The following is a 23,546-nucleotide window of genomic DNA, read 5'->3' as shown; positions in this document are numbered from 1 at the left end:
GCCATGGACATCACACCTTCCCAGGAACTCTGCGACAAACTCAGCTCCTACTTCCATCTGAAGATTAACGTCCTCTACGACAACTTCAGCGAACAGACGCCAGACACCATCGCGCCCCTCCAACAAGCCAACCATCATGACCTGGAATCCCGCCACCTTTGAACACATTACCGCGATCATGAAGAAAACCCACTCAGGAACCCAAACAGACCCAAGCCCAGCACACATATTCCACAGGGCCGCCGCCACCATCGCACCCAAACTAGGACGGATCATCAACGCCTCCTTCATGTCCGGCATTTTCCCAGATGACTGGAAACGGGCGGAGGTTAAACCCCTCCTCAAGAAACCAACGGCCGACCCAACAGACCTGAAAAACTACTGGTCCATCTCTCTCCTCCCCTTCGCGACTAAAGTCACAGAGAGACTCGTAAACGCACAGCTGACCGCCTTCATCGAAGAGAACTCCATCCTAGGCGCCTTCCAGTCCGGATTCCGCAGCAACCACAGCACCGAGACCGCCCTTCTCGCAGCCACTGATGACATCCGCATGCTGCTCGACCAGGGACACACTGCGGCCCTCATCCTTCTAGACCTCTCCGCAGCCTTCAACACCGTCTCACATCGCACGCTCGCAGCCAGACTTCACGACGCGGAGCTACGAGAAACTGCCCTCACCTGGATCCAATCCTTCCTCTCGGGCAGAACCCAGAAGATCAGACTCCCTCCCTTCCTCTCCGAACCCACCAATATCAACTGCGGAGTACCCCAAGGATCATCACTCAACCCCACGCTCTTCAACGTCTACATGGCCCCCCTCGCCGCCATCGTCAGACAACATGGGCTCAGCATTGTATCCTACGCCGACGATACCCAGCTTATTCTCTTACTCACAAAGAAACCCAAAGACACCAGACTCTGCTTCTAGGAAGGAATGAAGAACGTGGCAGCCTGGATGAGAGACAGCTGTTTGAAGCTCAACTCAGAGAAGACCAAGGTCCTCATCCTCGGACCATGCACCTCCGCCTGGGACAACATCTGGTGGCCCTCCGCCCTCAAAAATGCACCCACCCCTACAGACCATGCACGGAACCTCGGCATCATTCTCAACTCCTCACTCTCCATGAAACGCCAGATCAACGCCATCGCTACCACTAGTTTCAACTGCCTGTGCATCCTCCGCAAAATCTTCAAATGGATCCCCCCCGACTGCAGAAGGACCGTCACCCACGCGCTCATTACCAGCAGACTTGACTACGGCAATGCCGGAATCAACAGAACCCTTCTACACAAACACCAAACTATCCAGAATGCCGCAGCCAGTCTCGTCCTTGGGATACTGCATCACAAACACATGACCCAACACCTACAAGACCTTCACTGGCTCCCAGCCACACTTACAAATCCCTCAACAACATCGGATCCAAATACCTAAACAAAAGAGTATCCTTCCACGTACCCAAAAGGAACCTCCGCTTCACCGACCTCGCCCTGGCAGTGGTCCCCCGCATCCGCAGAATCAGAACAGGCGGCAAAGCCTTCTCCTACATCGCAGCCAGGACCTGGAACGAGCTCCCGGTGAACATCAGACGCTCCCTGACCCTGCACAAGTTCAGGAAGGACCTCAAGACCTGGCTTTTCAACTCGTCTGGAGCTGCCCCCTCCTAGCGCCTTGAGACCCTCACGGGTGAGTAGCGTGCTTTACAAGCCCTTGATTAATTGATTGAAACATTACTAATCACTGAACACCAAAATCCCACACTAGTCCTAAATTCCACCCAAGGTTAATATAATTTTGGAATTTTCCTCAAGATTTTCTATTTGTTTGTATTTCCTTAAAATTCCTTTTCCATGATTTGGTTTCCAACAATATGGTTTCTCAGTTTTTGTTCTCCATTAATTCGCACACATAGGTAATTATGTACGGTAGGCCTGCATAGCTGACGATATGCATATCTCACATTACTCTGAGGGCTCATCGTCCTGTGTGTTCCACTGACATAGGCGAATACTGTTGAAATGGGCACTGCTATCCAGGATTGTTCCACTTTTGTATGTTCAGATTTGTTTAGGGAGCACTTGAAACAATTCTGCAATTCTGGTCTTTCTCTCTCTAGTTTTGTGAAGACCATGAGGGCAGCATTATGTAAAGGGTGCATTGGTCCTGCTTGCGCCTTGATGCATCCTTAACAAGGTGCACTGACGGCAAACATGGACAGTATGTCTGTTAGCCAACTGCCATGTTGTCCTGACAAGTGCACCCACTTGCCAGGCCTTACCCTTCCCTTTCCATGCACACCAGACACCCCTATAGTAGGCCCAAGGTACCCTCCTGGGTAGGGTGCAGTGTCTGTGAAAGGTAGGACATGTACTGAGGTGTGTACCATGTCCCGACAGTGAAATACTCTCCATTTCGTTTTTCACTGCTGCAAGGCCAACTTGCCCATAGGACAGAATGGGGCTGTGTAATATGTTTCCAGCCTATCTTCCCATAGGCTTAAGATGGAGAGGTGAAGTTTAGTGTGCCTGAACTCACAATTTAATAACACATCTTTTTGTGAAGGTGTTTTTTTAATTGTGTGTTTAGAAACCACGCTTTTAGAAGTGGCTGTTTTTTTTTGTTCCAACAATTCTGTGTGTCTGGTTGTGGATTGACTGTCTGGATTTGAATTTGATAGGATCTGGGAAGTGTCTTGACCCAGGGGAGGAGTAGGTGAGACAGCAACAGGCTGACCTGCATCTGAGTGTAGGGGGAGGAGTAGCCCCCTGGATGTGAAGAGGCCTGGGCTGCTGCCATAAAAGAATGGCTCCACCTCCTGCTGAGTGTTTGAGGAACCAGACCCCCACTATCAAATGAAGAAGGTGTCACTGGCAGGAAGACACCCAGAACTCGTTTGGCCAGGGGTCAGTGCCCCATGATCACAAAGACTTCAAAGACATTTAGGGGTATAACTATAAGAGCTGAAACCCCTGAACTTCAGACAGCTCAAGACTGAAAAGGATTGAAACTACTTTGTGGTCAAGAGGAACCTTTGCCAAGGAAGAACAGCTGAAGAGACTGACTGACCCTTGCTGTGTGTTCTGGGGCTGGCCTGCTATTTGCTGATTTAACTAAGCAGAGGCTAAGGGACTTTGCTGTGTGCCCCTGCTTGAAAGGACTTTGCTGTGGGCTGTGTCACGAAGTAATTTGTCTCCAAGGGCCCGAAACTCAGAAACATCAAAGTTTCCAAGTGTGTCTCAGAGTCGCTGTGTGCGTGTGCTTTTTGCAGCCTGAGACCTTCGAAAGCATTGCCCCGGGACTGTGTGGCCCGAAGCCCAACCGAGTCTCAGCTACGCTTTGTGAGTGTGTGTGTGCAGCCTGAGACTGTTGTGGGGCCCATGGTCCTTGTTGGAAAGTGCCCCCTGACTGCAGTGCCCCCGCAGGACGAATCATCATCCACGCTGCTGTGTAGCTGTTTGTGGCCCGAGTCGTCATCGTAACGGACGCTGCGGATCAAGATCACCGCCGCAGGCCCAAGCCGCAACATGCTAAAGGATTTCTTAAAGCTAAGGAAGTCGTGAGGTAATCGTGATTGTTGTTCGCAAGAGGAATCTGCCCAAGATAGACAGCAACGGAGAAGGCAGTGCCGTAACCTGTACGGCTTCAGCGTCGCCTTGCATCGGAGCTGCGTCGTCATCGGGAGTGCCCAGCAGGACGTCCGACGAGCAAGGAGAGAGAGCGAGGTAGCGCATCCCCCAGGTAAGGCTTGGACTCCGGTCGGGAGCCGCAATCATGTGTGGCCTGGGGAGGTGTGCAGGAGAAGTACAGGAGTGCTCCCGTCTCTCCTCCGATGCATCGCGTTAGACGCGCTGAGTCCTCGAGCAGCACAGACCTGCCCGGCAGTACCGGGCCGCCCTCGGAAGTTCAGGACTGTTGTCTGTGGTTGGGGCCTGGTGGTGCCCGCGCCAATCGCGTCGATTAGCCTGGTATTATTTCTGCCTTATGAACTGCCTTATTACTTGCATTAGGGATTGTATTATTCCTGCATTACGAACTGCCTTATAACTTGCATTAAGGAGTGCGTTATACTTGCATTACGAACTGCATAATTACGTGCATTGAGGATTGCATTATTCTTGCATTAACAACTGCCTGATTACTTGCATTGAGGATTGCATTATTTTTGCATTACGTTCTGCATTAGTCTGACAATACGAACTGCATTACGAACTGAATAGCATTGCATTAGGACTGCATTTGAACATTGTGAACTGCTCATTAATACCGCAAGAACGTACAAGTGTTTGTTGGCCTAATAACCGGCAAAGCGAAATATTACAAATACGCTTATGTTGGATTTTTATCGCTTGGTCTTACCGTATTTTTCTTCTTGATAAAGATACCACTATTTTCATTCATCAGTGTGGTGTCCATTTGTGGTGTTCTCACTGTGTCACTGGGAGTGTGGTTGCAAATACTTCACAAATTGCCTTGAAGATAAGCCTGACTGCTCGTGCCAAGCTACCAGGGGGTGAGCAGGGGTTATCAAAGAGGGTGTCCCTCCTTTCCCTTACTAGAAGCAAGGGTCCCTATTTGGACTAAGGTAACGGCCTCAGCCAACTAGAGACCCCCAGTTCTAACACACACCACATTAGTTAGGTCACCTCTCTATGATAGTGTACCTTCAAATGAGACTTAAAAATTCCTTGCAAACCTCTTTGAGCCCAGATGATGTATATGCTCTCCTATGGCTTTGTGTCCCTTGTCTGCATTGTCATTGGCATTCAGTTGGCTCTCAATTTCTGGAAGCCTCCATTCAGGGTTTAGAGTGTGTGACTGTCAATAGGAAAGATTTTTACTCACTTGCCCAAGTTTTAATGTACGTCCTTTCTGAAAGTAAGAAGAAAATAGAGGAAATGTAAAATCAAATCCAACAACGAGAAGTAGGTTACACTAAACATTTATTACTATTTATGAAACTCACCCCGTTCTGTAGGAAAAGTGGCTGTATTAAAAAATAGAATTGATATATTAGATCTCAAATCAAATCAGTCCATTCTTACTTGTTTTTGTATTAATTGAAATAAACTTTTATTCCCGCCTAATCCCATCCTTCCCTCCGCCTATTACCACTCATCCTACTATTCTATGTACCCCTCATTTCCACCTTTCCGTACCTCTAGCTGACCAGTGAGCATCCGGGGCGATGTACCAGATGATTTCCAGAGGGAAGGCGCATCCCGGACGCTATTGCTACTCCAAACCTCACAGTACAGGGTGAGAAGTAGGGACCACAGTTATCAGATACTATATTCTGGAACTGAACACTGTATTTGGGGAGCAGGTGGGTCAATATTCATCTATGCTATTCATTTGTAAAGGATGTGATTTCTGTATTTTTTCTTGCCGGTGACTAATGCTACTGTCTCTCGTTGTTACTTGATTATATTCCATGCTAGGCTATCAGTTTCTCTCCTCTTGTTACTGATCAGATAACTTGATAGAAGTTTGTCTCATACTAACAGTTCAGATTCATTGCTACACTTTAAGAAGACAAATTATCTAAAATGTAGGCCACTGGAGTCTTTTCTGGCCATCCTCATTGCCTAATTTCAAAATAGATTGTAATCTCTTCAATTGCTTTATAATCCAAGCTCCTCTTCATCCTTTTCTCTGACATTCATTCCTCCACATATTTTCTAATGTTCCCCACAACACTGTTCTAGATCATCTCCTTGAGTTGTGACAAGGAAAAATAAGAACTAACCCAAAAGCATAACTTCTTCAGCTAAGCGGATGCATCTGTTTATTTATCTGACAATAGTTATCTATGTGGTGGTAGCTTTGAAACTTTCAATTTGAGTTTGTTATTATTGCCACATTTCCTTTTTTGTTCTTTGAAGATGTATTATTTCATCTGCTAATGCTAAATTAACCCTTTTAATTAATAAAGCTCCCAGTTTTAAGGCAGTTATGTTTTGGCATTCCTTCTGTATTTATCCATATTTTTTTCCCATTGGATGTACTTGCATGTATGCATTTCTGAGAAAAAGGACGTTTCAACCACAATTTTTCTATACTTCTACAAAAAAAATGATCATTCATCTTTGCTAATAATAGAAATTAGTGTGAATGGTCATACACAGCGCAACCTAAAAGTTTATTAAGCTTTTACTGAAAACAAACTGATGTTTACAAAATTTCTACTATTCAATAGCACTTACCGGTGAAGGTATCAAACACTGCAAAATACATTAAATGTAATGCAAACAGAAGTCCTGGCGTGGCAGTAATTGCTTTAAAAATCTTAGTAATCAAAGTAAAAATAAATGTTTTCCTCTGTACTTGTAAAAAGGGAAAAAAGGGGAAAAGGGAAAAAAGGGAGTTTCGTGGGGTTATAGGTGGGAGCTTTTTAGCATTTAGAAGATCCCCACTGTGTGGTTGGGTTGGTGGTAGCACAACCTCCATTTAATCACTCGCCATACTGAAGGGTATAAAGTTCATGTACATTTTTTTCCATGCCAGGGAAGCATGGAAGTGATTGCAGGTCAGCATGTAGCCTTGCCATGTGGGCACTCTTACCCTCTACAAAAAAATCCCAAAGAGGGTGTGTAATGAAATGGGGTGTATTATATGGTGTGATTGTGCAATCTAACCATGTAATACGCTTAAAAACCCCTTTTGGACCCCAAGTGTTAGTCTGTTAAACCCACAGCTCAACTCTGGATAGCTGTGGAACTGAGCAGCAAGTGTAAAGCAATCAAACAGCACCAAAATAATTGAAGAATAAATTAACACGACATTCAAGAAATCCAAAACCAATTTATAAAAAATACTTTGTTTTTAAGATAATTTAGACACTAGTAACAACAAAAAAAGACCCATCAAAGGGTTCCATAGATATGGATTTTACAAGAAATTATAAATCAAAGTATTTTCACTCAACTGCAAACAAGCGTAGGCAAATTCAATGTATCTGACACTTAGAAGCTTTATCCGAGAAAACTTGGGCAAGTGTCTATGTGGTCAGGTAGAAGTACTCAGGACAACCAACTCCTGCACGGAGCTAGTCAGGATTACCAGCAAGGTCCTTAGAAACAGGTACCTACACAGAAGAAGCAGTCCTTGAGCAGTTCCAGGCACTTTATTCACCTTGCAATGGATTCCTATAGAGTGGCGCTTATGCAAGGAATGAAGCATGCTGAAGATGCTCGAAGGATGCTGTGCACACGACCCCATAGGCAGAGATCTTCCTGCAGGGATTTCCTCACTCCTCAAAGATGGTGAGGGAGTTACAGGGTTGGTGTCCCACGAGGTCCTTTCTGGTCTGGTCGAAGTCTGGTTGCCTGGTGCTACAGTCACAGGCCAATCCTTCCTGGGTTGATAACTCGTCTTCTGAGGGCCCTAGTAACTCTCTGCCAGGTCTTTGTCCTCAGTGCTGCACAGCGGTGGTGGTAGCAACCTGAAGACTTTGGGCTACCAACTGACCCCAGTAGGTTCCTTCAGTTGTTGTGTCACTGTCCTGCGAACAGGAAGCCAGTCAGCTGGCCCCTGGAGTTCTCTTGGCTTGACTGGGCTCTGGAGACAGCGTCTCATTGAGCAGGTCACAGCAGGCACAGGCCCTCACTTCGCTAGGCACCAGGTGCAGCCTCTCTTTCAGTGGCAGCTGGTGAACTTTGAAAGTGGTGAGGCTAAATACTAAAACCCCTCATACTCATGGACACTGGTGCCACTGCACCTGTTACACCAGTGATAGCTTTGTCAATCTATCATGCATGAACTCCCCTCCAGACATGCCCCGCTGCTGTTCCGTTATTGTTTAACATTTTGGGGTGCTCATTTTCCATGTGAAACCAGGCTTTAAGTGACCCCCTTTTACCTTACCTACTCTCTAATCCCCACAGTGCTCGCTACTCTCTCCTATCCTTGTATTGCCCCCTTTCCAACCCTTATAGACCCTTCCACTCCCTATCTCCCTCACATACCCTTTCTCTCTCTCCCTCCTGAAAGTCCATATTGTTCCATCTTCCACATACTCACTATGTCACCACAGTCCACATCACTAATCCTCTCCTATCCTTACAGACTATCTTTGGGAATTTCTTCTGCACAGATTCTTTCACACTCTCCCATTCCAAAGGCCTGTAAAAGTATGTCCTATGTACGCATATGCCCTTCCATTTCACTCATGATCTTACCTTTCTCCCAGTTCACATTCACCCGCATCCCGTTCTCCATTTACAGTTACTATCTGTACCCCTTGCTTTGGAAGGAAAAGAGGTGCAATGGGGGAAATTGTAAGCTTGAGTTATCACGGATGGCTGACAAGAGTTTGGCATGGGTGTCTCTTTAGCCCTCTTACTACCTCAGATACTGAAAGAAAGCTCAAGAAAAAAACAAATGCAGCACTGCCTCTAGGAAGCCTAATTAATTCAGTGCTCCATTTACTAAATGTGGCCCTGGCAAAGAAACTTTCAGAGCTAATTCTCCCAGCTATACTTTGCACTGGTGCTGATCGTGGCCTGGGGTGGCAGATTCAGGCTTGGGAGTATAGACGCTGACTGGGTCATGGAGGCACAGTGTTGTTGGATTACAGCACACAGGCACAGTGTCTCTTAGGCACTGCACATAGTAATGCTATGTAAAGATGTTAGACCTTGCCTGGTTTCTTTTTGTACGCTGCTGGTTGCTTTTCTGTGCACTGCTGATTTCTCTTTATGCCTGCTATGCCGCCACGTCTTCTACTTATCCTGCAGTTTTCTCCTTCTATTTCTCACTGCTTTTTGCCTCATTTCAGTCTTCCCCCCTCTACATACCTTGCGGGTCCGCCTCTTCTCAATACCCAGGGGCAGATTTACAAGGCCCTTGCGCCATTTTTGCGTCACTTTTAACATGGGAAACGTGACGCAAAAGTAGCGCAAGGGGCTTGTAAATCTGCCCCCTACCCCGGTGTCATTCATCATCTGCTTTCTCCCTCTGCTTCCCACAGTGAACTTTCTTCCTTCCACCAAATGATTCTTCTCTTTTGTTTGGCCACAGTTCTCGTTCTTTGCCCTTACTGAGCATAGGATAATAACACAGTCCTCAGTCGATGCTGCCACAGGACCCTCCTCTAACCCACATGATGGTCCTCACCTGCAGGGGTGATTGAGAAATAAACATTTGAGATGTACAAAATGAAAGTGTGCAGCCACCTTCCAAATGGCAAAATGTCTTCACTCACCTGGGCACTGGCCTAGGAGATCAGAACGTAATCAAGCTTGATAGGGATTCAAGAACTATTCCAAAGGTGGTTCAGGACAGGCGAGTGGCAACGGGTGACAACTATCTGACCACGCCTAGGAAGGTATGGCTACAAGTGGACTGGCCTGTACTGTATCAAAGTAAGAGTTACTTACCTTCGGTAACGATGTATCTGGTAGAGACGATTCTAGCCGCAGATTCCTTCACGTAGAATTATCCCCAGGCGTGAGACTGGACCCGGAAAACTTTCATTCCCAGCATCCCTGCGCGCCGGGGGGAGGGTATCACGCAACTCCGCCCAGGCGTCGTCCGCGCACGTGACATCATCGAGGTCACATAAGTCTCACCCCGGTGCGCCTACGTCAGTTTTCTTCTGAGAACTTTTCCGCGCTACAACTTGGAGCCAGCAGACAAAATTCTGAGAGTATAGGAACAGTGCGTGAAAGAGCAGAAAAAGGAATGGTGAGGAACGACACCATAAAGAGCAGTGCCCGGCACTGCTGTACCCAAAGGCAGGGAAAGAATAAAGAACAGAGCAGCAACCCTGCCAGTACAGAGACAGCCCTCCGGAGACAAGGGACATATGTAAAAATGTCACAATAACATGCAACAGGACTACAACCCCAACCAAAGACAAGGAAGGGGAACCAGTCGGGGACACACAGGGAACGACAAAACTGCAAGACATCCCCATCACAGAGTGTGACAACCCCCATCAGGAACAAGGGCAGAGACACAGCCAAAAGACGCCAACCTCAAGGAACGCAAAGAGTCAGAAGTACCAACAAACCTATCCTCCCATGTGACAACGGGGAGGAAAAAGGGACTGCCTGACAGAAAGAGGGAAAGAATGTACTCATAGAAGACACAGCCACCCACAGGGAAGCGAGTGCAAAAGACCAAATCACAAGCCCTCGCAGAACGGGGAGGAAGGGCAGGCCGTGAAGAAATCTGTGGCTAGAATCGTCTCTACCAGATACATCGTTACCGAAGGTAAGTAACTCGTACATCTGATAGAGACTACTAGCCGCAGATTCCTTCACGTAGAATAGATACCCTAGCCATACCCAAGGGGAAGGAGGGTCTGCGAGAGGATCCCACCCACCGGGGCACAACAGAGGGCCGTACCGGGGCAGAGTCCGAAAACAGGACAAGGAGCCCCAACCCCCAAGCAAAGGGAAATCCCGCCAGCAGGAGGCCACCAACCCTGAGGGGTGGGGGGCAGGGGGGGGGAGCAGGGGTGCGGGAAAAGAAGATAGCCTGTCCTCACTCATCAGAGGAAACAAGGCAAGGCGCAAAGAGGCCAAACACCCTATGCCCATGTAAGGCAACAAAACCTCCGCCCAAGGCCAAGGCAAGGAAGGAGCACCCAAGGAGAAGAGCAACCTAGAGACTCCAAGGAGAAGAGGCAGAGCAAAGGCAATCCCACACAGGACGGCGCCAGCAGCAAGAAGCAGGCGGAAGCCGAAAAGGGGAATTCAAGGTCACCCAGAAGAATCGTCCAACGCCTCGCATGGACAAACTGCGCCCGCAAGAGGGTCCGGAAGTCAGGGACCATCCCCCCCACAGGGAGAAGAGGTAGAACCGAGTGCAAGGCCCACTGGAAGCAGCGGAGAAGGCAGGATGACAGTCCCACTAAAGCCCCAAGAAGGCACAACGGTGCAGAAAGAACAAGAGGGCGGCACTGACAAGCTCCGCCAGACGCCAGGGACACCACAGGGCGAAACACTCAAAGCAAAAAGGCGAAGAAGAAGGTTGCATCCGCAACATACCACAATGCCACGAAGAGCAGAAGCCCGCAGGCGACCACAACTCCCCAGCACATACCAGGGCTATATAACAGCCAACCCTGCCCCACATAGGGCATGTCATATCCCAAGCAATGGGAACCTCTTAGGAAGAAACTTCCGCAGCAGAGGACAACAAAAAAGACCTGGGGCAAAAAGCCCCGCAGGAGGCCTATCAAACAGCCAGAGGGGAAATGCAGAAGACCCAATCTCAGGCCCAGCATGGTGTAAAAAACACAAAGGAAAAATACACAGTCAAATAGGGCTGGCCAGCAGCCAACAGAACCACAGCCTCAGCAAGGAGGACTTGAGTGGCCATGAAGCACACAGAACAGACAACCGGGGCGACCCGCCCCAACGGAAGAACAGCTCCAAGAACCAGATCAACACGCAGGTCACTGAGGAGGAGAAGAAGGAGGGGGAGGAGGACGATGAAGCCCCGCCAAGAACCTCTGGATGGCTGAGTCCGCAGGTGCATGGAACAAAAGAGCACCATCGAAGGGAAGGTCCACCAGCCGTTCTCGAACATTCTCCGGGAACACACTGTCCTGAAGCCAGGCATGGTGACGATGGGCAACTGAAGAGGCCATGGCAAGACCCAGCACCTCCGAGATGTTCAGAGCGGAACGAAGGATAAACGCCTCCAGCTCCCGACCATCCAAGACATGGTGTCTCAAATCCACACAGGCACCCTCCTGAGAAGCGGCAGACATAAGGGACTCCGCTGAGTCCCACAAGCAAGAAGTGGCCCTAGCCAAAACACACAGTGTGTTAAGGGCCCGCAGAGCCGCACTGGTTGAGGCAAACATATTGCGCCCCCATGAGTCCAGCCAGCGGGCCTCCCGTGACGGGGAAGGAGACAGCCGCGGCAAAGCAGGAAAGGCAGACTGAAAAAGGGGGCCTCTGGTCGAAGGGTGAAGAGAAAGGCATACCGGATCACGTGGTGCCGGATGGTGGCGGTGCAGAAGGTGCTGGGGCACCGGGTCCCCAGTGGCGGGACAGCCCCAAGTCCCCAAGAGAGAAGAGTGGAGTGAACCCTCGAAGGGTAGCAACAGTTCCCTACCACCAGAGCCCTGATGGAGAACCTCCAGAAGATGACCTGCGGGGAGATGGGAAGCCGGATCACCCATGCGCAAAATTCCCACAGCCGTGGAAACAGCGCGGATGAAAGCCGCACCCGCCTCCGTAGGGCCCCGTAGAGGGAAAAGCAGCTCCTCGGTGATGGCTGCAAGCCAAGGCGACCATCCCCCAAGCCAACCGGAGGAAGGAAGGGCCAAGGCTGGAAGGAAGGAAGAGGGACCGAGGAGTGGGGGACCTGTGGCTCCTCCGGCGAAGACCGCGGTCGTGGAGACGGCGAGGAGCCGCCTTTAGACGACGTCGGGGAAAAAGCCACGACACGGCAGCCCGTCTCCGGCGAGGATGACACCAGCAACCACCGAACCTCTGGAGAAGAAGAGGCGTCCGAAGACGAGTCTACGACCCAACGTCGGCCCAACGCCGTAGAGTCCGCAACCTGAGGTAGGACACCGATGTTGACCGGCGCCGGAGGAGACGCCAGGGCGACCTCCGACACTGCACACGGTGCAGGAGAACGGAGCTGTGCTGGAGCCGTGGTGGCGAAGGGGCGGCGCCGGAGCGGCGCTGACCAGACCTCCGAAGAGGTAGCCGCCCGGGGAGGGACGAGGAGTCCCCCGCCAGCCGCGACTCATGACTGGGCGAGATAGGCCCTCCGCCGAACCCTGTGACACCGCCAGGGCCAGCAGCCGCCGGCGCCGTAGCGGCGTCACATCGGCCTCGGACAAAGCCGCCGCCTGTTCCGAGGACCGAGAGGGGCTTGGGGGTGCGAACTGAGCCCCGGCGACCTCCCGCAACACCACAGGGACTCCCACGGGAGTTTGCGGCGAAGCAGAGGCGCCGTGGTCTGAAAGAGGGACCCCCGAAGGGCCGCACCCCAACAGCACCACATCCTCCAAGCCTGGATCCGAACCAGTCGGCGTCGGAGCCGCCGGCGACGCCACAGAGGGCCCCGCTGACGTCCCAGGAGGGGAAGGAGGAGGAGGGGAAGCTAGCGAGGCCTGCAAAGCCGCCGCATATGTCTCCATTTGAGCTCTGGTCGCCCCCACGCCGGGAAGCGGTAGATAAGGGGACGACACGCGGGGCTGCACCACCCGCGGAGAGCCCACACCCCCGACAGGTCGGAACCCGACCCTCGGGGACAAACTGCGACACTTACCAATAGGTGAGCGGCGCTCTTGCGACCTGGGAGAAGATCGAAGTCGGCGAGGGAAGCCACGGGTCCGAGAACCCTCCGCAGGGGCCGGGCGAGATGACGACGCCAACCTGGTCACATGAGCCAAAAGAAGTTTCATCCGTGGCACCCGCCGGGACTTCGGCTTCATCTGCTGGCACGCCTCACAATCAGTGGAGTCGTGGTGCTCTCCCAAACACCACATACAGATGGGGTGAGGATCCGTCGCCAACATGAGGCGGCCACACGACGAGCAAGTTTTAAAGCCCGAAGGCAATCGCACACTGTTCCCACACACGCAGCAATAGCATAAGGGAAAGGCCTAAACAGGCCCAGAGCACAAACCGGATTCGCGTTGCACGGGGAAAGGGGAAAAGGAAAAAACTGACGTAGGCGCACTGGGATGGGGCTTATGTGACTTCGCTGACGTCACGTGTGCGGAAGACGCCTGGGAGGAGTCACGTGATGCCGTCCCCCCGGCGCGCAGGGATGCTGGGCAAGAAAGTTTTCCGGGTCCAGTCTCACGTCTGGGGATAATTCTACGTGAAGGAATCTACGGCTAGTAGTCTCTATCAGATACCCTGCACACTGAGCAACTACACATTTCTCTCTCATCGCAATGCATACGTACAACTCTCAGGCCCGACTCACACAGTACGCAGCTATCAACTCAGCAACTATTCTTGATAAGAGTGGATCCGCTTTTTTTAATATAAATGGAAGGAAGCAGACGTGACAGCTCTGATGGTGGAATGAACCTGCATTGCCTAAGACGGCTCTTCCAGTGAAAAAAAGCACAACGTTTCTAATGCAATACTGCTGGGAAACTGTGCATGATGGGGGTAATCACATGGAATGGTTAGAATTGCGCACGGACTCTTACAAGTGCCTCTAAATACCCACTACTGGACCCCCCTCTAGTTCCACCCCCACAGAAGTGAAAACACTTAGCTGGTAACTACTCGAGAGAGAGAGAGGAAATGGTGAATAAATTGACATCTGTACTGTGGGTACAGGACAGGCTGGACTGCCTTTCCATCTGGGCCACAGTACCACTGCCTCTGCTGCAGTAATCATAGATATTCTGCTGAGACAGGGACAAGTTAAAGTAGAATCAAGGAGACAACAAAGGTATTGGGTGGCACTGGTACCACGTACAGCGCTCATGCTGAATCAGCAGAGAGTGCGCTTCCAGTTTGCCTTACGCGAAATACATGAACTTTTCTGCAGTGACTGGTCTGGCTGTCCTTGCATGTTATGGCCATGCCGTGGTATTACAGATGAAGACTGACTGCAAACACTCCAGCAATAACGCACTACCTTATAAAAGTGACTCAACCTAACCGCTCGGATACACACAGCACAAACCTCAGGGATGTGCATCTCCTGCCTCTAACCCCACCCTTGCCCAACTCGTCCTATGACGAGTTGTGAAAGGGTGGGTTGGCTGAACCTCCAGTCCCTGATTGACATAAAGAGCAGAGTGCTACAGGGATGAAGCTTGAAGCGCCCTGGTCGAATTTTACCTGCACATCATAAGGGGGCGTTCTCAGTGCAGGAAACTATTGCACTGCCCGACTGATGACCTCACAGACGTAAGGGCTGTGAAATTGTCAGCCCAGTATGCCTTATTTGGGTGACTCATGCGCACGAGACCCAGCCTACAATTGCTCATTTTGCTGAAGCAATTTTGACATCAATTAGTAGTCTTTTTTTCACCCAATGTTAACAAAAGAAGCAGGAAATCAATCAATCAATCAATCAATCAATCGGGGAGCGACCTTTGACCCTGTTCACCAGGCAGGTCGCTCCCCTAACCGCCACGCAGCCCCCTGTGTGACGCTTGCCGCTGCCCAAGACCTGACTGCCTGCCGAGTGCCAGTGTCCCCCTTCCATTCTGTTCCCGTGTGAGTGCCTGCCTGCCTGCCTTCAATTGTGACTCTTTTGCCTCCTTTGTGCCTCCTTGTGCCCTACATTTGTGACTTGTTTCTGCCTCCTTGTGCCCCCGCTTGTACCTGTATTTTTGCCCAGTGGTGCTCCCTTCGTCCGTTCCCGTCCCTCGCTGCCCGCTTCCCGCCGCCACGTCCTGTAGCTCCGTCCCCTTGCACCCTATTGGCCGCAGCGTCCCGTAGCTCCGCCCCCCTCGCACCCTATTGGCCGCCCCGCTCCCACCTCCCAGCTGCTCCTCCCTCCCTCTCCCACTCATATGGAGGCCGCGCAGCGGCCGCGCCGAAGGCGCGCCTAAGGCAAGCCCGTCTGTGCCCGTCCGCGCCTGGCCCGCGCCCAGCGCCAGACTCCCTGGCCCCCGCAGATGCCAGCCCACCCGCAAGATCTAAAACGCCGCCACTCTCATCGCACTCAACACCGGCCGGAGCCCCGGCTGCTGCAGAGCCACCCCAAGACGCACCCACGGACCCTTCACCTGCCAATCCTGCAAGTTCTCCTGCATCCGGACCCGTACCGCACCCACCAAGCCAAGCACCAACAGCAACCACCTGAAGCACCTGAAGTGCATCCTGCTCAACACCCGCTCCGTCCACAGACACGCAGTGGAACTCTGGAACCTGCTCGATGCCACATGCCCAGACGTCGCCTTCCTCACGGAAACCTGGATGAACGCCTCCTCAGCACCCGACATCGCCATCGCCATCCCGGACGGATACAAGATCACCCGGAGGGACTGCGCCAACCAGAATGGAGGAGGCATCGCCATCGTCCACAAGAACACCATCCGCATCACGACCAACTCCGAAGACACCCTCACAGCCGCCGAACACCTGCACTTCCAGATCCACACCGACCCCAAGACCACCCTCAGAGGCACCCTCATCTACAGACCCCCGGGACCTCGCACACAATTCAGCGAAGACATCGCCGACTTCATCAGCCCGCACGCCCTCCCCTCCGCTGACTACATCCTCCTCGGGGACCTCAACTTCCACCTGGAGAACAACAATGACCGCAACACCACCACCCTGCTGGACAACCTCGCCAACCTCGGACTCAAGCAACTGGTGACCACCCCCACCCACTACGCCGGCCACACGCTCGACCCCGTCTTCTCCTCCAGCAAGGACATCACCTTCAGCCTTGCCACCGGACTCCACTGAACAGACCACAGCTGCGTCCACTTCAGCTTCATAAGGACCACGACTCACCACCACCCGCAACTGGTCCCCCACAGAAGCTGGAACAAGATCACTGCCGACCAGCTCACCACATCCCTGAGCCAGAACCCCCCCACCAGATCAGCGAACCCCAACCAAGCCGCCAACAACCTCATGAAATGGATCAGCAACTGCGCAGACGACCTCGCTCCACTGAAGACCCCCCCGCCAGACCCGGCACCAAGAAAGCATCTTGGTTTACCGACGAACTCAAGAGCTCCAAGAAGAACTGCCGGGTCCTCGAGAAAGCCTGGCGCAGAAACCCAACTACAGACAACATGACCACCCTCCAGCTCGCCACTCGAAGACATCACCAGCTGATCCACGCCACCAAGAAATCCGCATTCAAGGAACGACTGGACAACAACGCCCGCAACAGCAAGGAACTCTTCAACATCGTCAAAGAGCTCTCGAACCCCAGCGCCGGAAACAACGACATCACGCCCTCGCAAGACCTCTGCAACTCGCTCGCCTCGTTCTTCCACAGCAAGATCGCAGACATACACAACAGTTTCAGCACACAGCCATCACACCCTACGACCGGAACAACGCCCCCCACCACCACCCTCCGCGCCTGGACCCCAGTCAACACCGAAGACACCATCCGCACGATGAACTCCATCCACTCAGGATCTCCAACCGACCCCTGCCCTCACCACGTCTTCAACAAGGCCGACTCCGTCATCGCACCCCACCTGCGGGACATCATCAACGCCTCCTTCGACACCGCCACCTTCCCAGAGAGCTGGGAGCACGTCGAACTCAGCGCCCTACTGAAGAAACCATCAGCGGACCCCACCGACCTCAAAAACTACCGCCCCATCTCGCTCCTTCCTTTTCCGGCCAAAGTCATCGAGAAAACCGTCAACAGACAACTGGCCGCCTTCCTCGAGACGAACGGATCCCTCGACCACTCGCAGTCCGGCTTCCGGGCCAATCACAGCACCGAGACTGCCCTCATCGCAGCCACCGACGACATCCGAGCTTTGCTCGACAACGGGGAAACAACGGCCCTCATCCTCCTGGACCTCTCCGCGGCGTTCGACACGGTCTGCCACCGCACCCTAGTGCAGCGCCTCAACAACATCGGTATCCAGGAGAAGGCACTGGAATGGATCATCTCCTTCCTCGCCGGAAGAACACAGAGTCCGCCTACCCCCGTTCAGATCCGAGGCCACCGAAGTCATCTGCGGCGTACCACAAGGATCATCACTCAGTCCCACCCTCTTCAACGTCTACATGAGCCCCCTCACAGCCATCGCACGCCAACACAACCTCAACATCATCTCCTACGCCGATGACACCCAGCTGATCCTCTCCCTCACCAACGACCCCGCCACCGCCAGAACCAACCTACACGAAGGGATGAAAGACGTAGCCGAGTGGATGACGAACAGCCGCCTGAAACTGAACTCAGATAAGACGGAAGTCCTCATCCTGGGATCATCACCCTCCGCCTGGGACGACTCCTGGTGGCCCCCTGCCCTTGGCAGCGCTCCCAAACCAACAGACCACGCACGCAACCTGGGCTTCGTCCTGGACTCCTCCCTCTCCATGACCAGACAAGTCAACGCCGTCTCCGCATCATGCTTCAACATCCTACGCATGCTACGTAAGATCTTCCGGTGGATCCCCACCGAAACCAGGAAGACGGTCACCCAGGCCCTCGTCACCAGCCGACTGGACTACGGCAACTCCCTCTACGCCGGAACCACAGCCAAACTCCAGAAACGACTCCAGCGCATCCAGAACGCCTCAGCACGCCTCATCCTGGACATTCCCCGACACAGCCACATCTCCGTACACCTGAGAAACCTGCACTGGCTCCCCGTCAGCAAGAGAATCACGTTCCGACTCCTCACCCACGCACACAAAGCTCTCCACAACCAAGGCCCAAGATACCTCAACGACCGCTTGACCTTCTACACTCCCACCCGCCAGCTTCGATCAACCAGCCACGCCCTCGCCGCCGTCCCCCGCATCCGAAGAGCCACAACAGGAGGAAGATCCTTCTCCTACCTGGCTGCCAAGATGTGGAACTCCCTCCCCATCCACCTCCGCCTGACCCAAGACCACCTCTCCTTCAGGAAGCAACTCAAGACCTGGCTGTTCGAGCAATAGCGGACCCCCCTCCCCCAAGCGCCTTGAGACCCTCCGGGTGAGTAGCGCGCTATACAAATGCTTGATTGATTGATTGATTGATTGATTTCTGCTGAGAAAGTGTCCTCAGGGCAGGATGAGGTTGGTAGCCAATGGATTACCAGTTTCCCTCCCACTTGGTGACTAAATCCTGCTGAGTGTGGCATCTGACTATCGCAGGATGCACCATTCTGCTCACTCTAGCCCACCCCTGGGGTGTGGCTACCTCTGGCTATATGCCCCTGGGAAAACAGGCTTGGCAACTGGTTCCCCCTCTTAGCTTGCCTTGCCAGCCTGTCTGCCTAAACAATGGGGCAGCCCTCTTTCCTAGTGCGATATATCTGGCCTTCAAAGTTAACTTCCCCTTTGAAGCTAACACCTAAGAGGCATCCTGCAGGAAGGAAGTAAACCGCTCCCTGACCTGCAATCCCTTATTGTTCTGCTTCCTGAGAATCGTTTGCATCTCTGTCCAGGAGGGCAGAAAGCTGTCTCGTGGAATGGGTCCATGCGTGCCCAGGAAGGTACAGGAGTTTTAAAGGCAACACTGGGGCACTTTGCTAAAGCTGCACACTGCAACAAGTTATATTAATTTCGACTTGAGATTATTATTGAATATTAATGTAAGGAGTTGTTTGATACTTTGGAATGCCCACTTTGGCCACAACGTTCAGGAGTTAGCACCCTGACGAGTCAGTATGTAACCCTGTACTCGCCAATAGGGTGACCAAGTCTATCCACAATGTTCGATTTGGGGGTCTCTAGTTGGCAGAGGTAGGTACCTTCGACCAAATAGGGACCCTTGCGTCTAGTCAGGGCAAGGGGCTACATTCCTAAAATAACCCCTTCTCACCCCATTGATAGCTTGGCACGAGCAGGCAGGCTTATCTCAGAGGCAGTGTGTAAAGAATTTGTGAACACATACAGTAATACAGTGACAACACTACAGAGGGACACCAAACAGGTTGTATTATAAAAATAAGTATTTTTATATAGACTTATCACAAGACCAAACGACAAAAAATCTACAATACTGTACTCAAAAATAGACTTTAAAATAGTGGAAAATAGTTCAGTTCTCTCAAGTTGTAAATGCGACACTTTACTCTCAAAGTACCTTGATTGAGTAACGCAACGCCAACAAAAGGGTCGCAGGGAAGGTGAGGCGTCGGTTCCTTACACTCAGGGGAGTGGATGTGTCGGTTCCTTATTGCTGCGCAGGGGAGTTGATGCTCGCGTCCTTACCGTGTGGGGAGGTGATGAGTCGGTCTCTTACTGCTCTTCAGTACGATGTGACAAAATGGCGCCTCGACGCGATACTCTTCTCCGGTGCGATGCAACAAAATGGCGTCTTGCTCACAATGTGACAACGTTGAGGCGATGCGTGCACGCCCGACGGCCGTGCGGCGACTCGATGATCTTCTGAGCCACGACAGGCCCTGAGACACACTTCTCCGGTGATGCGACGGCGACCTCTGCGGCGGCGGTACGCTTCTCCGGGGAAGCGCCGTGCTTCGGCAATGCGATGGCAACAGCGGCGGCACGCTTCCTTGGCGATGCGACGGCAACTGCTGCGGCGGCGACACGCTTCTCGTCGTTGAGTCGCACTACCAGCTCCCAGCGACACGCAGTCTCTCAGAAGGCCCAGAACAACAGCAGGCACTTCAATTCCCAGGAAGGGAATTCAGGGGGGGAGCTGGTTGGTGAAGTCTTGTATCCTGGAGGCTTCAGGCAGAAGGCAAGCTCAAGTTCAAGCCCTTGGAGATCTTCTGCAAGTTGATGAAAATCACACTCTGTTCTTTTCTCCTTTCTTTGGCAATGAAGCATCCACTGCAGGCCAACCCCCAAACACACAGCACTGGGGTAGTCTCCTCCTTCAGCTTCCTGGTTCTTCTCCTCAGCAAAGGTTCGTCTTGATTCCCAGAAGTGATCTAAAGGTCTGGGGTCTGTGTCCCCCCTTTAATACACCAAAATCCTTGGTCTCTGAAGGCAGAGAGTGTCTGTACCTAGTCCAAACCAGTTCTGTGCAGTCTTGGAGCACTTTGTTTACAGGACTTCTTCTTTCCTTTGACAGTGTGGGCCAGGGTCATCAGATGCACCACAGGAGGTGGAGCCAGCATTGTGGAAGGCAGGCACAGCCCTATTCAGGCCCAGGTGCTACTCTTCCCACCACTCCTCGTGCAGATAGGTCTATTCAGGTCTATTCAGCCTTGACCCAGTCTCCTGGAGCCCCCCACCCCCTGTCACTCAGAAACCAGACATGAAATACACAACCTAGCAGAGGCAGGCATGGATAGTTAGGCAAGAAATGGTTTAAGAGATGAGCTCCCCAGCCGGTGAGCGATGGGTCCGCTGTTAGCACTTTTTGTGGAACTGGGTCCAAGAACGGCCGCCCTTTGGAAAGATTTTGTGTGTTCCACCATTGCAGAGAGCGATATGTGTGGCTGTCTACCAACACCAGATCTGTAAGTTGACCTTCAGCTTGGTTCCATTGTTGTGCTAGACATTCCTGTAATGGACGCATCTGGAGTCTTGCGTAAGGGACAATTAAGATGCAAGAGGCCATCATCCCTATTAACTGCATGAACACTCGAGCTGGTAGTGAGTGTTGCAGCTGAAATTTTGTTATGAGAGCTTGCATACTGGCTATCCTGGCTGGATTGGGGTATGCAAGGGCTTTGGTAGTATCTATTGTTGCACCTAGATACTGTTGGGTGTGGGACGGTTGGAGATGTGACTTGGTGAGGTTTATTGCGAATCCTAAGTTGTGTAGCAGCTGGATTGTGTTGTGTGTTTGTTGTACACAATCGCTGCATGACTTGGCTTTTATGAGCCAGTCATCTAGGTAAGGAAACACATGAATGTGTTGTCTTCTTAAGTGGGTTGCTACCAGCGCAAGACATTTTGTGAAGACTCTGGGTGCTGTTGTGACTCCAAATGGAAGTACTTTGAACTGGTAATGTTGCCCGTTCACTACGAACCATAGGTATTTCCTGTGAGCAGTGTGAATAGGGATGTGGAAGTAGGCGTCCTTGAGATCTAGAGTGGCACGGAAGTCGACTTGTTGGAGCAGTGGGAGGACCTGTTGTAGAGTGACCATGTGGAAGTGGTCGGATTGTATGTACAGGTTTAACAGTCTGAGGTCTAAGATTAGCCTGAGAGTGACGTCCTTTTTTGGAATGAGGAAACAAAAGGAGTAAACCCCTGTACTTTGTTGATGTAGGGGAATTGGTTCTATTGCATGCTTTTGCAAGAGAGAGAGAACCTCCTGCTTGAGAAGCGTGAGATGTTCTATGGACATTGGGCGTTGTCTGCGGCGGGGGAGTTGCGGGTGTTAGAACCACGTCCTCTCCGTCTGTTATTGCCTCTGTAAGTCCCTCTAAAACATCCTCTGTTAGGGGAAGTTTGAGTGGGGCTTTTATTAGTGGAAGAGGTGTTTTCTGTGCCAATGGCTTTGGAGGCGCCCCTATAAGAGGAACGACGAAAGGAACCTCTAGTAGTTGTTGCCTGTAGAGCCCCCATAGATTTGGCTGTTTCTGTGTCCTTTTTCATCTTTTCTAAAGATGTGTCCACAGTAGGTTCAAACAAGTGTTCTTGATCTAAAGGTTGATTGAGGATGGTAGACTGCATCTCTTGCTAAAATCCAGATATGCGTAACCACGCATGTCTGCGTAGTAACACACTTGTATTAATTGTGCGAGATGCTGGATCTGCTGCATCCAGGGCACATTTAATAGAGGTATTTGTGATTAACTTTCCCTCTTGTATGAGATTGTTTGAGTTGGTCTTATATTGATCTGGGAGATGATGCATGAGCTTTTCAAGCTAATCATAGTGAGCCCTGTCATACCTTGCTAGTAAGGCTTGTGAGTTAGCAATATGCCAAATTGTTGCTGCCTGTGACGCAACCCTTTTACCGGATGCGTCCAATAGTTTAGATTCTTTGTCTGGCGGAGGGGCATCACCTGTGGTTTGGGAATTTGCCGGTTTACGGGCATTTGCCACTACTAGTGAATCCAGGGGGAGCTGACCCTTAATGTAAGCTGAATCGCTTGGAACTGCTTTATATTTTTTGTCAATTCTAGGATTGAGCACTCTAGCCATGACAGGATCTTTAAAAACCTCAGGGGCATGTTTAATCATCCCTTTCAGCATAGGGAGAGTATTTGTTGATTTTTGAAGCTGCAAGAAGGTCTCTAATAAAAAATCTTCCTCCAAAGGGTCTGAGTGGAGTTGGACCCCATGGTATTGTGCAGCTCTATTTATTAGTTGTGCAAACCCTATGTTGTTGTCTGGAGGGGATGCTCTAGATGGATATACATCTGGCTCAGGTACATCTGGGACATTATAATCATCCCAAGAGTCATGAGGTGGGATACTGTGGGTGTCATCGTCAGTATCATCATTATCTATGTCCTCATCCCCACCCCCTATATCCTCATCATTGTCTTGTGGTGCAGGTGAGAGAGGAGGCACTGGAGAGTGTGCTGGAGAGAGTATTATGTTTGGAAGCTGTGGAGGTGGAGAGAAAGGCCTTATAGGTGAAGTGGCTGAGTCTTTTTTCTTTAAGGGTATCTCAGGTGTGTCTGAGGTGTCTAATTTCCTCTTCTTAGGAGGTATAGAGGTGACCTGACCGGTAATGGGGTCGATATGGAGTGTTTTTTGCTTAGGATCTGGTGGATCTGGATGAAAAAGTTGTTTTCACCCACTGTCTTTTTCGGCGCCGAGGACTTAGGCTCCGAGTGGTGTCTTGGCTTGTCGTCTTTAGATTTAGGAGGGGTTTTAGTCTCCTTTTGCTTAGGTGGAGTTTTCGACTCTGTAGATTTCAAATGTTTTTCCAGATCGGAAGCCTTGGGTTGAGTCTGTTTCGGTGCCGAAGAGTCAAGAGTCGACAGTACCTTGGTTTTTTGTTTCGGTACTGAAGACTCTGGTGTCGACGGTACCTTGGGTTTGTGTTTTGGTGGTGAAGATGAATTCCCGGTACT

The 23,546-nt window shown here is 51.4% G+C and overlaps 1 protein-coding gene across 1 annotated transcript in view; it reads right to left on the bottom strand.

The window, feature by feature from the left end:
- Positions 1-23,546, bottom strand: part of LOC146869425 (zinc finger protein RFP-like) — a 95,040-nt gene that overhangs the window by 67,218 nt on the left and 4,276 nt on the right. The window contains exons 5-6 of the mRNA XM_085636571.1: positions 4,965-4,985; positions 4,844-4,870 (exon numbers count right to left, since the gene is read on the bottom strand). Of these exons, the coding sequence (XP_085492697.1) occupies positions 4,844-4,870; positions 4,965-4,985 (48 nt within the window). The remainder of the gene's footprint in view (positions 1-4,843; positions 4,871-4,964; positions 4,986-23,546) is intronic.

This window comes from Triturus cristatus, chromosome 1_1 (genome assembly GCF_964204655.1).
Source record: "Triturus cristatus chromosome 1_1, aTriCri1.1, whole genome shotgun sequence".
NCBI lineage: Eukaryota > Metazoa > Chordata > Amphibia > Caudata > Salamandridae > Triturus > Triturus cristatus.
The sequence above is the reverse complement of the archived record's forward strand: the minus strand, read 5'-3'. Positions and strand labels throughout refer to the sequence as shown.